Source organism: Hydractinia symbiolongicarpus, chromosome 11 (assembly GCF_029227915.1).
Source record: "Hydractinia symbiolongicarpus strain clone_291-10 chromosome 11, HSymV2.1, whole genome shotgun sequence".
NCBI lineage: Eukaryota > Metazoa > Cnidaria > Hydrozoa > Anthoathecata > Hydractiniidae > Hydractinia > Hydractinia symbiolongicarpus.
This window is the reverse complement of record NC_079885.1, coordinates 11,512,615-11,530,032: the sequence shown is the minus strand read 5'-3', so window position 1 is coordinate 11,530,032 and position 17,418 is coordinate 11,512,615. Positions and strand designations below refer to the sequence as shown.

Genomic DNA, 17,418 nt, shown 5'->3' with positions numbered 1-17,418 from the left:
TTTAAAAAACGTTTCTACGCTGTCTTCTCCTCTCAAAAAGAGATACTTATATGATGACCTGAAACAACTAAGCCTTCTTGTGTACCGTAACGCAAAATATAAGAATAAATTTTGTATAAAATTCAAAATTCCAATTTCCAAAAAAATAATACATCAACATATTATATATATACATTCTCAATATTATATATTTACATAGCAAATAACTATTAGAATTACTTCTTTATTTTTCTTATCCTATACAACACTTCTTTGATGAAAACATCTTTGTCAGAAGCAGTGATCTACCGAGCTCGAAAAAAAGCAAAACAGTTTTTCCACACCATAGGAAACAGTCAATGTAAAATTCCTTTATTTAATGTGACGAAACACAAAATAAAAAATGCATTGACAGGGTGCCCGATTTCAACTTATGAAAAAACCTTAAATTTTTAGCCTTTACGAAGCCTCTAAGAAAAAATTACCAACGCGAAAGCCTACGGTTAACAAAGCAAGATGGCAAATAGCATTAAGCATTTTTTAAAGGCTTTCCATCCCTCCGCTCAATCCTTATTAAACATGGATGAAACTTTGAAATTACAGACGTTGTTTGAGAGGAGATACTAAAAAGAACAAAAAAAAGGGGAAAACAAACGAACAAAAAACAAACTTCACATTCTTTCCCCACAGTAAAAAAACTTCCTTCAAAAACGTTAAACGCTTTCCTCAATAATACCAAACTGTTATACCTAAGAAGAAATTATTAACAAGAAATCAGATACGTGTATAACATAATAAATTACGAAGTAGAAAAAAAGTTCATCAATAACATTGAGTATATAAAGAACAAAGATCGTCTTGTTTTATAAAATCTTGTAGCTAGTAAACTTTATCTTCTAGTTGGAAAACTGTTCTATTTTAATAGATTTTCTCTTTGCATTTCGTTGACATTTGGGACAATTGCGTTGGTCAAAGCAAGTCCTAAAACAACAAATGAAAAATATTGTGTTTATATTATTTATAAAAAAAAGGTTAACACATAAAAAATTAGAAGACAGTCAAAACACACAACCGGGATTGCTACTACTGCGGAGAAGCTACTTCCTCATTTTTTGTTCTGACTAATATAAACCCATCGAGACAAATACAGCATTTCGGCTAGTGAAATAAAACGTCCAGCGTTTATTTTAAAAAGAGGTCACAAACAAAAAACACAGCATTGTCTTTTTATACAACCTTTTAAAACTTATTGAAACTAACCGTAATTACAGATTAAGCGGCCCGCGGCCAATATTTGTAAATATTTCCCCTAACCCCGGAAAAAGAAAAAGGTTTTAAATAAGCGCCCCTGGCGCTTAATTTGCTTTTTAAGGTATTACTTGAGGGTTAGGCGGTTACGAGAATGCAATGTTTATTGCAGGACAGTGTATAAAATTGCTGCTGAAAGATATTATGTGGCTACCACTGGGACACATATTTGTTAGTTATGGCTCGAATAGTTCGAATTTCGTCAAGAGGTCAAATGATAATGACATGACATGTTGTGACAAATTTTTGTGTAACAATCGTTAGTTATGACGTGTTTATGTGTTGGGGGTGCTTTGTTTACGAGAGATCAACCATCGTTCAGTTCGAGCGTAACATGTTGGAAATTAGCACCTCTTGATTGGCTTGAAACGCAGTGAAAGTCAATAATATCGAATCAAGAAAGGACCTTTTTAATTGCAGACACGTTCAAGGTCGGATCATATGAACAATTCTATTATCGAAGTTCGCCACCACAAGATACTACATAATCGCTTCTATATCATATTCACGAAATTTGAACTTGTTAAACGTCACTCGCCCATGTCCAAAATGCTTGAAATATACTACTTGTTGATGACAAGCAATGTCATCTCATCTGACAGGACTGTTTTTTCAACGAACTGTGGTGCCTGCAAGGGCTCCGACGTGGATTATTTTGTCGTGCGGGGCGTGGTAGAGAATGCGAACAGCAAATTGTAAAGGGTGTCCTTGGCATACGTGTGTGCAAAAGTAGCGACATTGCATAACATTGACCGTTTACCACTTTTGTCCATATTTGAAAAATGATGACAAAACTGCTTTTCTCCCATGTTCTCAGATTTTTTCTCGAAATTGAAAATTATTTTTGTCCAGGATTATAGATTGGGTAAAAAAGTATACCCTACACAAATATCCCGCATATTACGATAATAGACAAAACATGTTTTGTGGGGCGCCCCCTCAGTTTGCGAGAAATCAGTAACATTTCAGTTCTGTTGTTATCCTTCTTTTTCAGCTATTCCCAACCTCAGTAATATAAAATGTATCACAGAGCAGATTTACTTTGACCAAAATGATTAAGATGAACCTCTATATAGCGGACGCTTTGGACGCTCAATGATTTTGCTTTATGGAGGTTTTACTTCGTATATCAGTTTGAAAGTAAAACAAAATAAGAATTTACCTGTGGAAAGTGCTGTTACATTTTTTACAAAGTATAACGTGATTATCAAACGGAAAAATCACTTCTTCGCTTTTACAAGTTTCGCAGAAAAATCCTTTTCCTTGACAAAGCTAAAATATAAATAATAAATAATTTATAAGGCGGGAACACACGGTGAAATATTTCTTTAGAAACAGTCTAAATTTTTTTGCCGTAATGTATCCAATATTTAGAAAAAATTTAAACGCAATAAAAGTTGATTTCACGTGTTGCGAAAGTTTACGATTTTTACCAACTGAACAGTGAAACTTTTCTTGTCTTAAAAGAAAGATTAAAGAAAATCGACGTCTGGTCAGCCAATGTAAACATAGCTATTTGAGCATTTCTAGTTTTTGTGAGAAGAAAAATGTGTGAAAATAGAGCGCGAAATAAGGGAAGTTATGTTTGCTAACTCTTTTGTGTTTGGTGTGGAAAGTGCTTGGCAACTTTCCGACGGAATTGAGGATAAAAATAGGCAGATGCAAAGAGAAATCTCAAATAATGACAACAAATTTCCAATTTGTATTTATCTCAACAAAAATTATTTTTTAGAATAAACACATGAAATAACGAAATGCTTCACTGTATATTCCCCTATACAACAGTAATTAAAAGTTCAACATTTTCAGCCCGGTGACAACGGCCCTGTGGCCCAACGGATAAGGCATCTGACTACGAATCAGGGGATTCCAGGTTCGAATCCTGGCAGGGTCGAATTGTTTTCTTTTTTGTTATGTATTTTTAAAACCAGATTTTTACTTAAAATAAAAAGTTTAGAAAGAAAGAAAGAAAAACATTTATTAAGACGAAAAACAATCATATGGCTAATTGCGCAATAGATTATTTTACCACTTTCATTAGTCATGTTACTAAAAATAGAAAGTTTTCCGCGTTTTCAGGTCAAATTCTGATGGAAACGGATAAACACAAAAACGGTATTTTTAGAAAATCATATTATGCATGACCAAAGTTTATATGCGAAAATTAATGATTTTCTATGACTAATGTAAACGCAATAAATAACAAAAACGCAAATCTATGAGTCAATAATCTTTGATCTATGATTTAGCGTTTTTGTACGAAAACGGAATTCTTGGAAGTTTGTTGAAAACTGTCTCAGATATCATTATTTTAATGTTTTTTAAACTCAAAGCCTCAAAGTTCTTATAAACTAGTTTCTTATACAAAAAACGTGTCTTCAACATAACGCTATTTCCGCTACTGCACAGTGCTACTGCACCTGACAGGTGTATGCCAATTTTTAAAAAAATTAAACGTTTTAGGAGTATTTTGCCATTACTGAAGTGGTTTTTAACATGTGGCAGATTACTTGTTTTAAAAAAACGTAAACACTCATATTTCCATATTTTTGAAGTCTTCTCTAAAAATTGATCCATATTCAAGATTCTCAAGGTCTTGTTTGATTTTAAGGTTGCCAAGGTCCACCAGACACCCTGGCTAACTTTTTCGCAAAGTTGTGTGGGGCAACAATGACAAAACTTCATTTACATTAAGAATATGTGGTGCATAAAGTCCTGACAGACACCCTGTTAATTCTATAACTGTTTATCCTTTTAGCTGATGAATATCACATGGTTCACAGACAGGCGGGCGAGCGGGCGGGCAGAAAGACGAGCAACATAGATATAAAAAATGAGTGAGCACAGACTTACCGGGCAATCAAATTTAATATGCTTGGAAAAAATGGCGTATTTTCGTGTTAGTTCATCCAGGAGTATATCTTCATGAATATCAATCAAGTCTTTCATAGAGTATGTATCTGAGTTATCAACAAAGTGCTGTCGATTCTTAAGCTGAAATACACAAAGAAATAAACTTCGGTCAAAATTTTGTCTTTTAACTTTCAACAAAAAAAAGACAGGTTCGTGAATTTTGCGACCTTACTACTCCGCAGGGGCAAAAGAGCTGGATTTCCACTTGAAATACAACGTATCGTATCGTATCGTATCGTAACGTATTATTTTGGTTTCAATGATTGGATTTGAAGGTAAAAAGTCTTAATTAATATTTTGTTTGTTTAATTTTGGATATGCGTTCTACGAAAAAAAAGTTGAATTAAATCCAAATTTTTTTATTACCAACACATACGACAAAAAAAATCAAGCTTGCCTAAACAGATCAACTGATTTCAGTACGATACGCGTATCATTCTTTTAAGTGGAAGGAAATCCAGCTATAAAAGAACAATGAAAATGAACATCCTTTTTAAGCGCGCATGCTTTCTTTCGTTCACACGGAATTTAAAGATTTGTAATCTTTAACCTAAATAATTGAAACCAAAACAGAAATCAACAACAGAAAAAGAATCGCACTTCATATAAAATTGGAATTTAAATTGCAGGATGTGGACCTGGATTTTTGTTATGTACGAAGACCTTTTAGCAGAAATAAAGGTCTTTGGTAATGAATTAGTTGCTACCGACACATTCTTTGTTACAATCAATGTTGCTGCGTTTACGAGGTTCTCATTCAACTCGAAAACAAAATATAACACAGTTGAATGATATTGAATTAGCAGTAAAAGCATCGAATTGCAAATAAATAGGGTGAATCCAATGTAAACTGTTAAATCGTTACTTGGTTCTGTGTAACGTTAACTTTTCTAAGAAATAAATAAATAAATAAATAAATAAATAAATAAATAAATAAATAAATAAATAAATAAATAAATAAATAAATAAATAAATAAATAAATAAATATAAATAAAAAAATGAAAGGGGTAAATCATCACAGGAAATGAGCTGTTTAGGTTAATAAAATCGTCGAGTAGTTGGTAAGTAGTAAAATGCAATAAAAAAATCCTCTCCTTTTTCGTAATAACTTTCTGAAGCATATTTGTTGGGAATTAATATTGTCAAGGCAACACTTCAATTTGTAAGTGGCAAGAAAGAAAGAAGATAAAATTAACCTTGTGACTTGGATTTCATGCAGTAAAAAACAATTGTATCCAGGATTTTCTGTCGGCCACTTGGGAGCGAGAAAATTTACAGCGATAAGGTACGCATTTAAACGAGGTTCGCGCATACAAATAACAAGGATAGATAGGACAACCCATGGTTAGAAATAAGCAGTCATATATGTCTACGGCATGATTAAAGGTGTAATCCACAGGGATGTGTACATTGGAATTTTTTTTCAATTTTTTAAGAACGTTTTTTAGCAACCTATGATTTTGGTTGATAGAAACAAATTTTGATATCAAAGCTGACAATAAACGCGTAAAGAGAAAAAAACATACGAATTATCTTGGGATAATCATACGCTGTTATACAGTTTTCTATGACAGTTTGATCATGATTTTGAAGGGAGCTGATTGTCCCCTATAGTTCCATGTCAGTTATATACCATGTCATCAATGTTTGGGTTGGTTCGAAGAAATCATTGAGACTTATGTATCTGTGATGAAAAGAGATTTCTGTGTTTTAAAGGTTTTAAATACACGTCAAAAAACATCAATCTTCTCCACTTTTAATTATCCTTTACTTTCCTTTAAAAACGAAAACAATTACTAATAAAAAGGTGTTTTAAAGACAAACAGCATTAGGATTGATAGATTGTTGTCTAGTTGAGCGATTGTTGTGTTCGCTCGACTTTCGTAGCTTAAATGGGAGCTTTAAATGCACTAGGACACCCTTCGCAGGACCCTCGTAGATAGCAGGATCAACAGAAACTGAAGAGGTCATCCTGGGTATATAATTTTAATAATAATAAAAATAATAATAAACGCTGAAAAGTCCACTACACTTGACACTTGACTAAAGTTTCAACTATCTCAAGTAAAAGAAAAAGTACATTAAAATTGTGGCTTACCCCAAGTAACAGTTTTTCTTGCACAGCGATTCTACACGTTGTTAAGTAGGCTTTCATTAACATGATTTGTTCACGAAGTGTCTAAGAATGCATAAATAGATCAGCAGTTTATAAACAAAATAGAGAATTTAAGTTTAGAAAAATAATTATTTAGTTTTTAATCTTTTGGTGGTAAGTCATATTGATAATAATATATTTACACAAAATGGAGAAAATTTATAATAAAGCGAAAAAAAAACACTGAAAAAAGCTTTTTTGTTTCTAAATGTGTTCAAAAAATGCTCGAATTTATCTACCACTATCTATATTATACTACCCGTATACGTTTGTCTGTCACGTAAAATGGTAACCGCAATAGCCAGAAACACAAAATGTAAATTCTACATTCAAGAAAAATTTTTTCAACAGTAAAAAATGTTCATTAATTTTTATTTTTTCCATTTTTATTTATATAGCAAATTTGTTAAATACGATCCTTTTTAAAGCGAACATAAATTCACAACGTTTGCTGGAAATTTAAAGTTCTTTATAAGTGTCCTTTCTCCATTCTTTTAAAGGTTTTGAAGCTTTAAAAACGGCAAGATTAACAAATGCTGATTAAAAAAGACATTAATGATGTATCTTAACTTCATGCATTTACCAACTTTTTTATTAATATTGTACTAAAAAGTGTATTTTTTATTTCATTAGTACTGTTTGTTTGTTTCCTTTTTTAAAATAGCTATAAATGAAAAACTTCCAAAATTATTGTGGGTAGCTATCGGTTCGGTATAACATGCAAGTGCATGCGTTGTTTATGGGGTAGTACAAAACTTGTACAAGCTCTAATTTTTTAAACAATTCAAAAAAAAAGACATTGCAAAGAAAGAGCATAAAAATAGTATATATGTTTACATGTATTAAACCTTGTAACATATGAAAAAATTATCTACTTTAGCTTCTATTATTATTTTCATTAAAATCGAACCAATCAAATTTATATAAATATTAACACAAAAATGTCTTAAAATATAATTTTTTGAGGAAACTTTTATTATTGAAACTTGATGGATATTTTACACATTAAGAAGTTTTTAAAAGCCCATTACCAAGTTTTCTGTATTGTTCCACTAGTTTACAGAGAAATATATATTTCACGAATCGTTTTCATACAATTAATATAAAACGCCTAATAAAGTCGCTTGTCCCTACAGTTGAAAAGAATAAAACTTCCGACCCAACTTCTTCTGGTATAAAGATCTAATACTTAAAGAAATGAAGTCAAGTGTAATTTACAAATTCAAGTGTGGTAGCCGCAATGCCACCTATATAGGTGGACTTTGAAACCGCAGACAGTTAGGATGAGTATACACTGTGGATTTACACTATTAACATGTAAGAAATCGTTGTCGTCACAACAATCGGCTATAAAGGACCATCTTAAGCAATGCAACAGCTACGTCCTGTCTTTAGACGATGTCGACATTCTTGCTCACAGGAGTAACTGCTTTGCACTTCAAGAGAGTCTTTTCATTCAACGTGATAATCCCGTATTGAATATTAATACTAGATCAGCTCCGTTGTTTCATTTAATTAGGCATTTTATATTAATTTTATAAAAACAATTCGTATCATATACATTTTACCTGAAAATAGTAGTACAAATCGAAAACTTGTTAATAGACGTAACGTTGTCAACATTATCAGTTTAAACACAAAAATAATTTTTTTAAGTAAAACTATCCCAACTTGTCCACCGATTGAATTGGTTTTGCTCATACTCACCCGAATATCTCTCAACTCATCAACAAAGTTAAAAATGGCTGGATTTATAGATTGTAGGTTAATTTCAGGCTTCTTCGACAGCAGCTGTAATACATGTTTAGACTGGCGAGAAACCTTTAAAATAAAATAAAATAAAAAATATATTGATATGTATAAGGCATACTTTATGAATATAGAAAGTCATTAATTTATAAATAAGCTAACCTTATACATTGTGAAGTCCCAGTTGTGAATTACCCGTGCTGGTATGATACAAAATTCGTTCCAATGACAAGAAAGGCAGTACTTTTGGCCTGTGTAATCACATAAACGAGCATCAAAGTTTCCATCCTCTAAAATATATGAAACTATAATATACAACACGAAAAATAGAATGGTATGATATTAGCTAAGTGGATAGTTCCGGGGACAAAATCCAGAGGTAGACCGAAAAAGATTTGGTAGTAGGTAAATTGAGTTTAGAACTAACACAGCCTAGATTAGATTAAAAAAAAGATTATTAATATCAGCCATCCAACCGATGTTCGCATGGTAAATGGTTGTTAAGCCACAAATAATGACAATGAGAATAATATTGCCAAAACAAGAAATATATTTTAACACTCACGAATGCCTAAACGTTTGTGACAATCTGGACACCTGTACTGCTGCATGGCTAATCCAGTTTCAGGACATATTTTTAATTCATACGTTTCAATGCATACCTGGCAAAGAATATAATGGAATCAAAAATTATATATTTTACTTAGAGAAAACAATGTAAGAAATTTTTTGCAAGAACATTCATGATTTCAAACATTTTTCGTTTGAGAAAATTGGCATAAAAAAGAAGGAAAAGAAATAGAATATACATAATTCTTTTATTTTCCTTTTTACTGAATAAAAACGTCAGTTTGCATAAAAAACCTACTCTGAATAATTTAACTGAAATGCTCAAACTTTTGAAAATCTTGATAATTTCTCATATATTTTTTTCCAAATAAAGAATAATGATATATTTAACTAAGGATGTAAAAAGATTTTTGGAAAACACTTTACCTTTTTGTGTACACAGGGTTTATCTAGCATCTTCAGACATTTCCGATGACAGTGAAAATTACAGTCTAAGTTAAAAAAAAGAGGTAATATGAATTAATTAAGAAACTGGAGTCATCTGAGAAGCTTATGAATTTTTAGTCATGATATAATTAAACACACAAATATTTACATACCATTGCAAACATAAACAGTTTGCAGTAATGGGAATATTGTAGCAGCGCAGGCATCACAGTCAAACGTCGATGTTACTTTACCCTGCTTGTAAAATTGGTGACCTAATACTTTCTTCACACCTTTAGGAGTCTCGATTTGCGAAGATTCCTGTGTCAATAAAAAAAAATAAGGCAATTGAATTACATCTAAACAAACATGGGTAATCACACATAAAATTTCGAGAATTAATACATGCCAAGTGATAGTAGCGTTTATTAGCACAACACAAGTTATTTATCAAGACAAATTCACCAAGTCTACATGCTATAATGAAATATAATATTATATATACAAAAACCCCATAGAACTACCTTCAATTCATGTAGTTTTAACCGCAATTGCACAAGCTGTGTAACGAGATCCTTCTTCCGTTGAGATTTTTCAGGAGCTTGGCGAATAAGTTGCTTACATGTTGAGATAGCATTTTCTAATTCTTCATAAGAGGAGAATCCCATGAAAGACTAAACACAACATATATTTACTTAAAAAATGTTTAACCTATAATCAAGCAAACTACATGTCGAGAAAACAACAACAACACACACACAGAATAAAAAGATATGAACAAACCTCAGGTGAAGAAAAGTGATCTTCTTTTATTCCAATAAAATCATCTGTTATACCAAGATCGGCAAGTATGCTAAAACTTTGCTCGCTCATACTACAAGTATCACTTTCTGAATCAGAGTAAAAGCTTCTTGCATCATATGACGTTAAAGTTCCTTTTCTTGAATTATAAGAGCTACTACTTTGGCGCATATTTTTTTTGAACAAACTTTTCTCAAAGGATTTAAAAGAAGAATTTGAAGGTGAAGGCGCATTATCATCAATGTGTTCTCTAGAATCTGCACTGATGTTCTTTATTGGTGTACTTTTATAATGATCTGCCACTGCATCACATTTTGTATGTATACCTGGAACATAATATTCTTCCATACCACTTTTACTGGGGGTATTCGAAGCTGATGTTTGTAAAACATTTACTAATTGTTGAGATCCCGAAATTTCATATCGTTTTGCTGGTGGGGAACTGCTGTATACATCAGTTTGATTTCTATATTCCTCATTGGTAAGATTCAAACTGTAGTCAGTGCTTGTCAATACATCAGTTGTTTTAGACACTTCCTGCTTGTTTTCAGTTTCAATGGAGTTTTCCATTTCGTCATTCTTTTCTATTATTGTTTCAAAGTCATCATTTGTTTGATTCAAACTGTAGTCAGTGCTTGTGAATTCACCATTTGTTATAGAAATATCCTGCTTGTTTTCAGTTTCAATGGAGTTTTCCGTTTCGTCATTCTTTTCTATTGTTGTTTCAAAGTCATCATCTGTTTGATTCAAACTGTAGTCAGTGCTTGTGAATTCACCAGTTGTTTTAGAAACTTCCTGCTTGTTTTCAGTTTCAATGGAGTTTTTCGTTTCGTCCATTATTTCTATTGTTGTTTCAGAGTTATCATCTGTCTGTACAAAATTACATGTAGAGAAAACATCAGCAACGTTTTTTGTTTGGTCTTTAGTATTAGAGCTTACAGAATCATTTTTTCCAAGAGTAGTGTTACATTGAATTTGTTTTTCTGAAATATTTTCATGAGATTTTATAACGTCAATAATTATACTACGTTTAGCTATTTCATCGTTCTTTTCTGGATGTGTTACATTACTTAAACCAGAAGATTCTGCCCTCTCTATATGTGTGACAGGTTGAAAAGCAGATGCCAAAGAGTGATTTATATTACCCGAAATTTTTAGTCTATGCTCCGATGAATGCATATTACCATCACTCACAGATAACGAGAATTCTGATTCGGGTCCAATTTTGTTTTCGTTATTTTCAACATTAATAATATAATTATTAGATGAATCATGGTGATCTTCATCAACATTAGTAACGTTAAGGGATTCGTTCGATAATGATTTTGTTATCGTTGAACCATCATGTTGATAAATGGCTGCTACGTTATTTATCTTACTATGCAAATCATTAAAAGTATTAATCTCTTGACTTTTTTTAATATCCTTTGCATCATTATCTGTATCAAAAGCTACATCATTATTGTTAGCAGAGGAAAAACAACTGTCAGAGTTTTTTGGCAGGTTCATAGAAACAACTTCTAACAAAGTTTTTGAGGAAACTTCATCCATGATAATCTCATGCGTTAGTTCTTGGTTCTGTGATAGTGAATCATTGCTTGTTTCTTTATCATCAAGTTGTGGAAGTTTTCTCCTTCCATCTATGTCTTCAGCATTTATGTCATTTTTTTCCACTAAATCAACTAAATTGTTCTTATTACTTGTGGCAGGGGCATATGTGGGTCCATCTATTATCTCCTCCACAAATGTATTAATTTCGCTCATCGCTTTTGAATTATTTATAACTCCTAGTATATTATCTTCATTAATAGTTTTAATTTCTATTTTATGTTCACTAGCCATCTCATCATCACAAAAAGAACCTATCGATCCAGTTAAAGAGTGTTTGTCATCATCATTACACACCAAAGTTTCACCATTTGTCATGGATTCTTCAATATTTACTATATTTGCAGAATTGCCTCGAGTTTTGCGCCGGCGTTTCAAATTGGTTGTTACATCAGAGTTGTGTAGTTTTTTTGTGTACGTTACTATGACAAAATAAAAAAATATTAATTTTATGGTATAGTAAAGACTGTTTTAAAAACATTGATGATAATTTACAGTGTTTGGGAAGTTTTTTTTTGCCCCATACAGCAATTAGTTAACCACTTATTTAGTAACTATATTGCCTGCCAAAAAATTGATGTATAAATTTGTAAAAATTTGTAACACAAAATTTTGTACGGACTATTTTACAAGAAAAGCATCATTTTTATAAAATTTTGACAAGAAAAGCATTAGATTTATTTTTTCAGCATAGGAAACCTTTTCACCCAAGACTGATTTCTGTACCTGGTTGGATAACAGTAAATAAATGTTTTTAAGTTTAGCCTCAATTATTTCTTTGTAAACACTACACAAAAGCTAATACAAAATTTGAAGAACACTTACTTTCTTGAGGTATCTCTGGTTTGATTTGTGAATCAATTAGTACCTGTTGATTTCCAGCTGATTTCTCAATTTCACTGTAAAATATAAACACAAATTATAAAAATTGGAATAATATGTTAACAAACAGTACACATTATCTTCATAGGGAAATCTGCTCTAAATGACTAAAAGAGCAAAAGTTGAATAACAATTATAACCTGTAACCAAGCAAGGTTGTTATATGACAACTATGGTAATTGTAGGGTGTAGTTTTTCCTACCCTGTTTAAATGAAAGGGAAGTGACATAGCTTAGCAACGGTGGGTAACTTATTGTCTAGAAATGTTCTACTACAAAAATTTTTTTTTTAGATTGCTGCCTTGTATAGGCTTATACCTATACAAAAATAGAGTTTCACCAAAAAATACATTTCTGCAATTACACGTAAAAAAACAAATCATACATTTGGAAATGAATCAAAGATATTGTATGAAGAATTAAACTTTTTGCTGATTCCATTTTTGTGATGTCACGTACAAATGCAGCAGGTTTGTAAAACTCTCTAGAACAAGAAACAAATTGCTTCTGTTACTTTTTACACTTTAAGTCCATACTAACAGAATTAACTTAAAATTACAAGCATTAGAGAAGGATTGCTAAAAAAAAAATTGATAGCCCTACTTTTCATCTTTAATATTAAAATAAACTTACTTGAGTAAGCGACTGTCTTCACTCAGTACGGATAAAAAGCTGCCTATGCTTCCTTCTTTCAAAGCATATCTTATCCATGCATGGCATCTGGAATTGTCACTTTGCCTGATACCAGATAATCTAAAATTCAAGAATGGTAGTCGTAGGTATAGCTAATAATTGTTGTGAAAATTCGATGAATAGACGTATAGTATAATCAACAACAACAGTAACTACTCTTTATTATTATTGACATGTATTCCGCATATCCACATTACATGGCTCTTCATCAGACAATACGATGAAATATTATAATGTAAAACAATAAAGAGCTGCTTAAATTATGAAGTAAAAAAAATATGTACCTATATATAAATAAGTCCTCTTAGTAAATATTCAGCCATCTTCTGCATTAATAAGAAAATCAGATGGCATGCATGACAGCAAACATACATGCATACAAATTCTAATGTGTGCTTTTTGCTTCACACATGTAAATATGTTCCCAAAAAAGATTTACGACAGGTTGTATATATTCAAGAATTAAGTGAAGTTCTATCTAATAACCTTCATTATAAACTCAAAAGCCTTGTGTTTTCTGCGAAGGTCTGTTTTAATCGTATAAATAATGTAAAAAGGCTCCTATTTGATATGCGTACTTAGTACTTCTGAAGACCAAACTGTTCTGGGTCTTACACATTGATGAAACTTAACATTCAACTTTTTTCAACATAAAATTGGTTCTGATAGCTTTTATGCCATGAGTTTGCTTGGAAATTTAGCTTCTGCTAGCCAACATAAAAGTGGATAAAATGTTTTCTTTAATAACAAATCGGTAAAATTAATGTGTACTTCAGTAAGATCAGAAGATTGGTAGTAACAGATTTTAAGGGAAAAAATCTAAAATTTATTTGAAAGGTAAAAATTCATTTATAGAAAATGCTGTACAATGGTTTCCAAAATTTAGTACTAATAGATATAAGGAAAACTACATTGTGCTGTTTATTCTCAGAAAGTTAAAAATGCTTTTTAACGTAGTGTGTAAAATGAAATCTTAATATAGAAATAGTCATCAATCAAGATTTGTCACACATCCGTTTTGGGTTAAAAATACATTTTTCAAAAGAATAAAAACAAACTACAGGGTCCAAAACTTAAAATCAGGATGCAAAGAGACTTATTTGCACAAAAAGGTAAATATACTAAAAATCACCATACTGTCAATAGTACAGCTTCTCAAAAGTAAATGATGTTTATATTTTCCATGATAGTATAAATTATTTCATCTAAAATAATTATGTTTTTAAAAACAGTATTGGTCAAAAAATTACAACAAAGTTCAACTTTCCTACAGTGTGAATTTTCACAGTGAACAATAGTTTGTATTTTCTTTTCTCTGCTCAAAAAGAAAATTTCTATAAAGTGACATAATTTTACTATAAAGTGACATAATTTTACAAACTTAATTATTCTCTGAAAAAATAATTTTCACCAATAAAAAAAGCTTACCTGTATATCATTTGTATAGTATTTTTAGGAGAAAGTTTTTCAGCAACAGACCAAAACGAAGGTCTCTGTGTGGCATTAGGTCTAAAGAAATATCAGTCAAAAGAAAATTTAATTCATCTCCCAGTTGCCTTGGATAAAACATCAAAGGATTAAACTGACAGGCTAGTGAAACCATTATTTCAAAATTATTGGATCTATATTTAATACAATTATATGTAGAATTTTTTTTGTTCTGAGAAATTTGGCCCAGGTTTTTGGCTAGACAACTCACATTTTACAACTGCTGCTTGCTGTATGTAGCAATGCCTACTATTTTTCTTGACAATTCAGACTTTTATTTTAGCTAAGGCAAGTAAAAAAATATCTTATATTGTCTCCAAACTATATTGTTAATGCAGAGGATATTAGCTAAAAATTAAAAAGCCTCTTAACATATGAACTCAATGGTTTGAGTTTGGGTGCAAATAGTTTTAACAAAAGTTTTAAGAAAATTCCTGACACAGCAAAAAAACAATAATATAAGCATTGCCTCTCTCCAGATATTTGTCTATAGGGTCCAGTAAATTAAAGCAAACAAAACACCTTTAAACAAAAAGTCTTTTGTTTCTATTGTTTGTCTAATTTTATTAATACCATAAAGGTATATTGTTATACCGGCGCATTTCATGACTCAAGACGGCCAATAAGCATTCACAAAAATCGATGACATTTGCACCATCATTGATGATTCTTTCTTTATTTGAGATATAGTTTCGTTCAGCTTCTTCTTCAATCTAAAAAATGTAGCTAATGATAAATACAAGATCATTTGATAATATATTAGCAGTCTTGTCATCTAAGGACCTTAAAAAATAGTGCCACACTTGTTGATTTATTCCGTTAGCTGCAGGTTCCATTAGCTGCAGGTCCCATTAAACCTGTTAATATTCCGGCCCTATAAGTAATTGCGAACCCTACGGCTCGCGTTAATTTGAAGTGGACATGAATTAAAATCGTTTTATATATAGTTGATTTCTTAACAGTATAAAGCGGAAGTATAAATCTACTGTGTCAGCATCACAAAAAAATATTTGATTTCTCTTTTACTACAAATTAATAAAAATTTGAACATTGGAAATATTTGTGAATTGTGGGGTCAAAAAATATTTTCATAAACTAAGACAACATTTTTCTATACTTTTAGGCCCTTTTATTTTAAAAAGTGGCCTTTTTTATTGTGATTAGAATGTTTCTAATACTGTTTAAAAATTAGTCTTATTCGTTAGTTTTACATAAAATAATCTAGTAAAATATATAAAAAAATTTATTCATCATTAAAACAAAGTTTTGCAAACAGGGATCTTTCAATAAGATTATTGAATTATTGATAAAATTTGCTGAATTATTGTCCTGAAAATTTCTTTCACTAAGGTAGGAATTCGAGGCAAATGCATTAGTCATTCCATAATTTTCTTACTATTATTATATTCCTGATTTTGATTGTGTCCACAAAATTCAAATTTTTGTATATAATAAAATTAGCAACATGACAACATACTTTTTCTGCAGAAATTGCCAAATTATCCAGCAACGAAGTGCGTTGATTATCTTCCATTGTTGAAACAACATAGGCTGTATTGAAAAGTGTAGGTTTTAAAATAGGATTAACTTTAATTAGGACATTCAATTGTGAAAACTGACTTCCTTTTCTAAACTTGTAAATTAAAATATTTTTTATATACACAAATACATGCCTATACAAAGGAAGTAAAAATGTGGGAAAATAAAGTAAAAATATATATTCAGAAACCTTATGTCACAAAGATGTGAAACTTGTTAACTCTCTTACTTATAACTTTCCTGGATATCATACTGGAGGTTGTGTACACTATTAGACAATCTAACAGGCAATAACATCACATGAAAATTGGTGTAAAAGAACTTACCTTCAACCTTTCCTTTAAGTTTATGCATTGTTCAATTAATCAATGTCAATCTTTATCTATATAAATATAAAAAATTACAAGCTATCCAATACAAGTTAGCATTAAAATCAGAAAGCATTTACACCTAGGACAGAACATATAACCTTGGTTTTGAGGAAGCTATTATACAGTGCCGATCGCTAGCAAAGCTACACATTTTCAAGAGTAAGAGTACAAATATTAAAGAGTGAGAGTGCAATTAATTTACTCTTGAGTATACGTGACTACAATTAAAATGATATTATTCGCAATTTTGTTAATCATACTCTCAATGATAATTATATTTTTACTCACGAGTGTACTCACGTAAGTTTTTAAAGTCAAATACATATTTATTAACACATCGTAATTACGGCGTGAACACATTTAATTTTTTTGCAAGAGATATTAACTTGTAAACTTTAAAAAACTTAAGTTACAAAAATTAAACTTTTTTTTCAAATCAAACCATTTCGTTAGAGGCGTGCGATCGCACGGGTATGCCCCCACACACGTGCAGATTTGTTTAGGGTGCGATTAATCGCACGTGCAAATATTGTTTTCTTTATGTCTTTAATAGCTTTCTGAAAATATCGAAGTTACGAAAAAAGCGAAATATGAAGTCAGAGAATGATTTAAGAAGGCTTTACAACCCTTATTGTTAACTTAAATCTTTTTCATGTATGTAGCCTTTGTAGATTTAGAGAAAGCTTTTGATAGAGTGACACGTAAAGTTATTTGGTGAGCTATGAGAAAATTAGGTGTGGATGAGTGGCTAGTTACGATGGTAACAGTCTATGTACAGCAATGCTAGAAGTCGTGTCAGGATTAACGATTCACTTAGTGATGAATTTAGTGTAAATATTGGTGTACATCAGAGTTCTGTACTTAGTCCTTAAAAATATATTTGCTAATACATTATGCTAAAAGAAAAAACGAAACACAATTCAAACAAAACCAACA

The 17,418-nt window shown here is 31.1% G+C and overlaps 1 protein-coding gene and 1 non-coding gene across 3 annotated transcripts; one reads left to right on the top strand and one right to left on the bottom strand.

Annotated features, from left to right (window-relative positions):
- Window positions 1–16: 16 nt before the first annotated feature.
- On the bottom strand, window positions 17–16,518 carry LOC130614043 (uncharacterized). Of its 2 annotated transcripts, none has more exons than XM_057435440.1 (18): window positions 16,438–16,518; window positions 16,050–16,123; window positions 15,167–15,285; window positions 14,513–14,593; window positions 13,025–13,144; window positions 12,777–12,875; window positions 12,336–12,409; window positions 9,885–11,932; window positions 9,626–9,775; window positions 9,275–9,422; window positions 9,102–9,166; window positions 8,671–8,767; window positions 8,268–8,395; window positions 8,064–8,177; window positions 6,300–6,380; window positions 4,141–4,281; window positions 2,450–2,559; window positions 17–728 (listed from the first exon to the last, which is right to left on the bottom strand). In XM_057435440.1, the coding sequence occupies exons 1-18, from the start codon at window positions 16,463–16,465 to the stop codon at window positions 509–511; spliced, it is 3,897 nt and encodes a 1,298-aa protein (XP_057291423.1). In that variant the 5' UTR covers window positions 16,466–16,518; the 3' UTR covers window positions 17–508. The 2 variants fall into 2 exon arrangements, with proteins under 2 accessions (XP_057291423.1, XP_057291424.1); XM_057435441.1 differs by having other exon boundaries at window positions 588–960; window positions 16,438–16,517.
- On the top strand, window positions 3,109–3,181 carry Trnar-acg (transfer RNA arginine (anticodon ACG)). Its single transcript has one exon. It is a non-coding gene; the product is annotated as a tRNA-Arg (tRNA).
- Window positions 16,519–17,418: the final 900 nt, after the last annotated feature.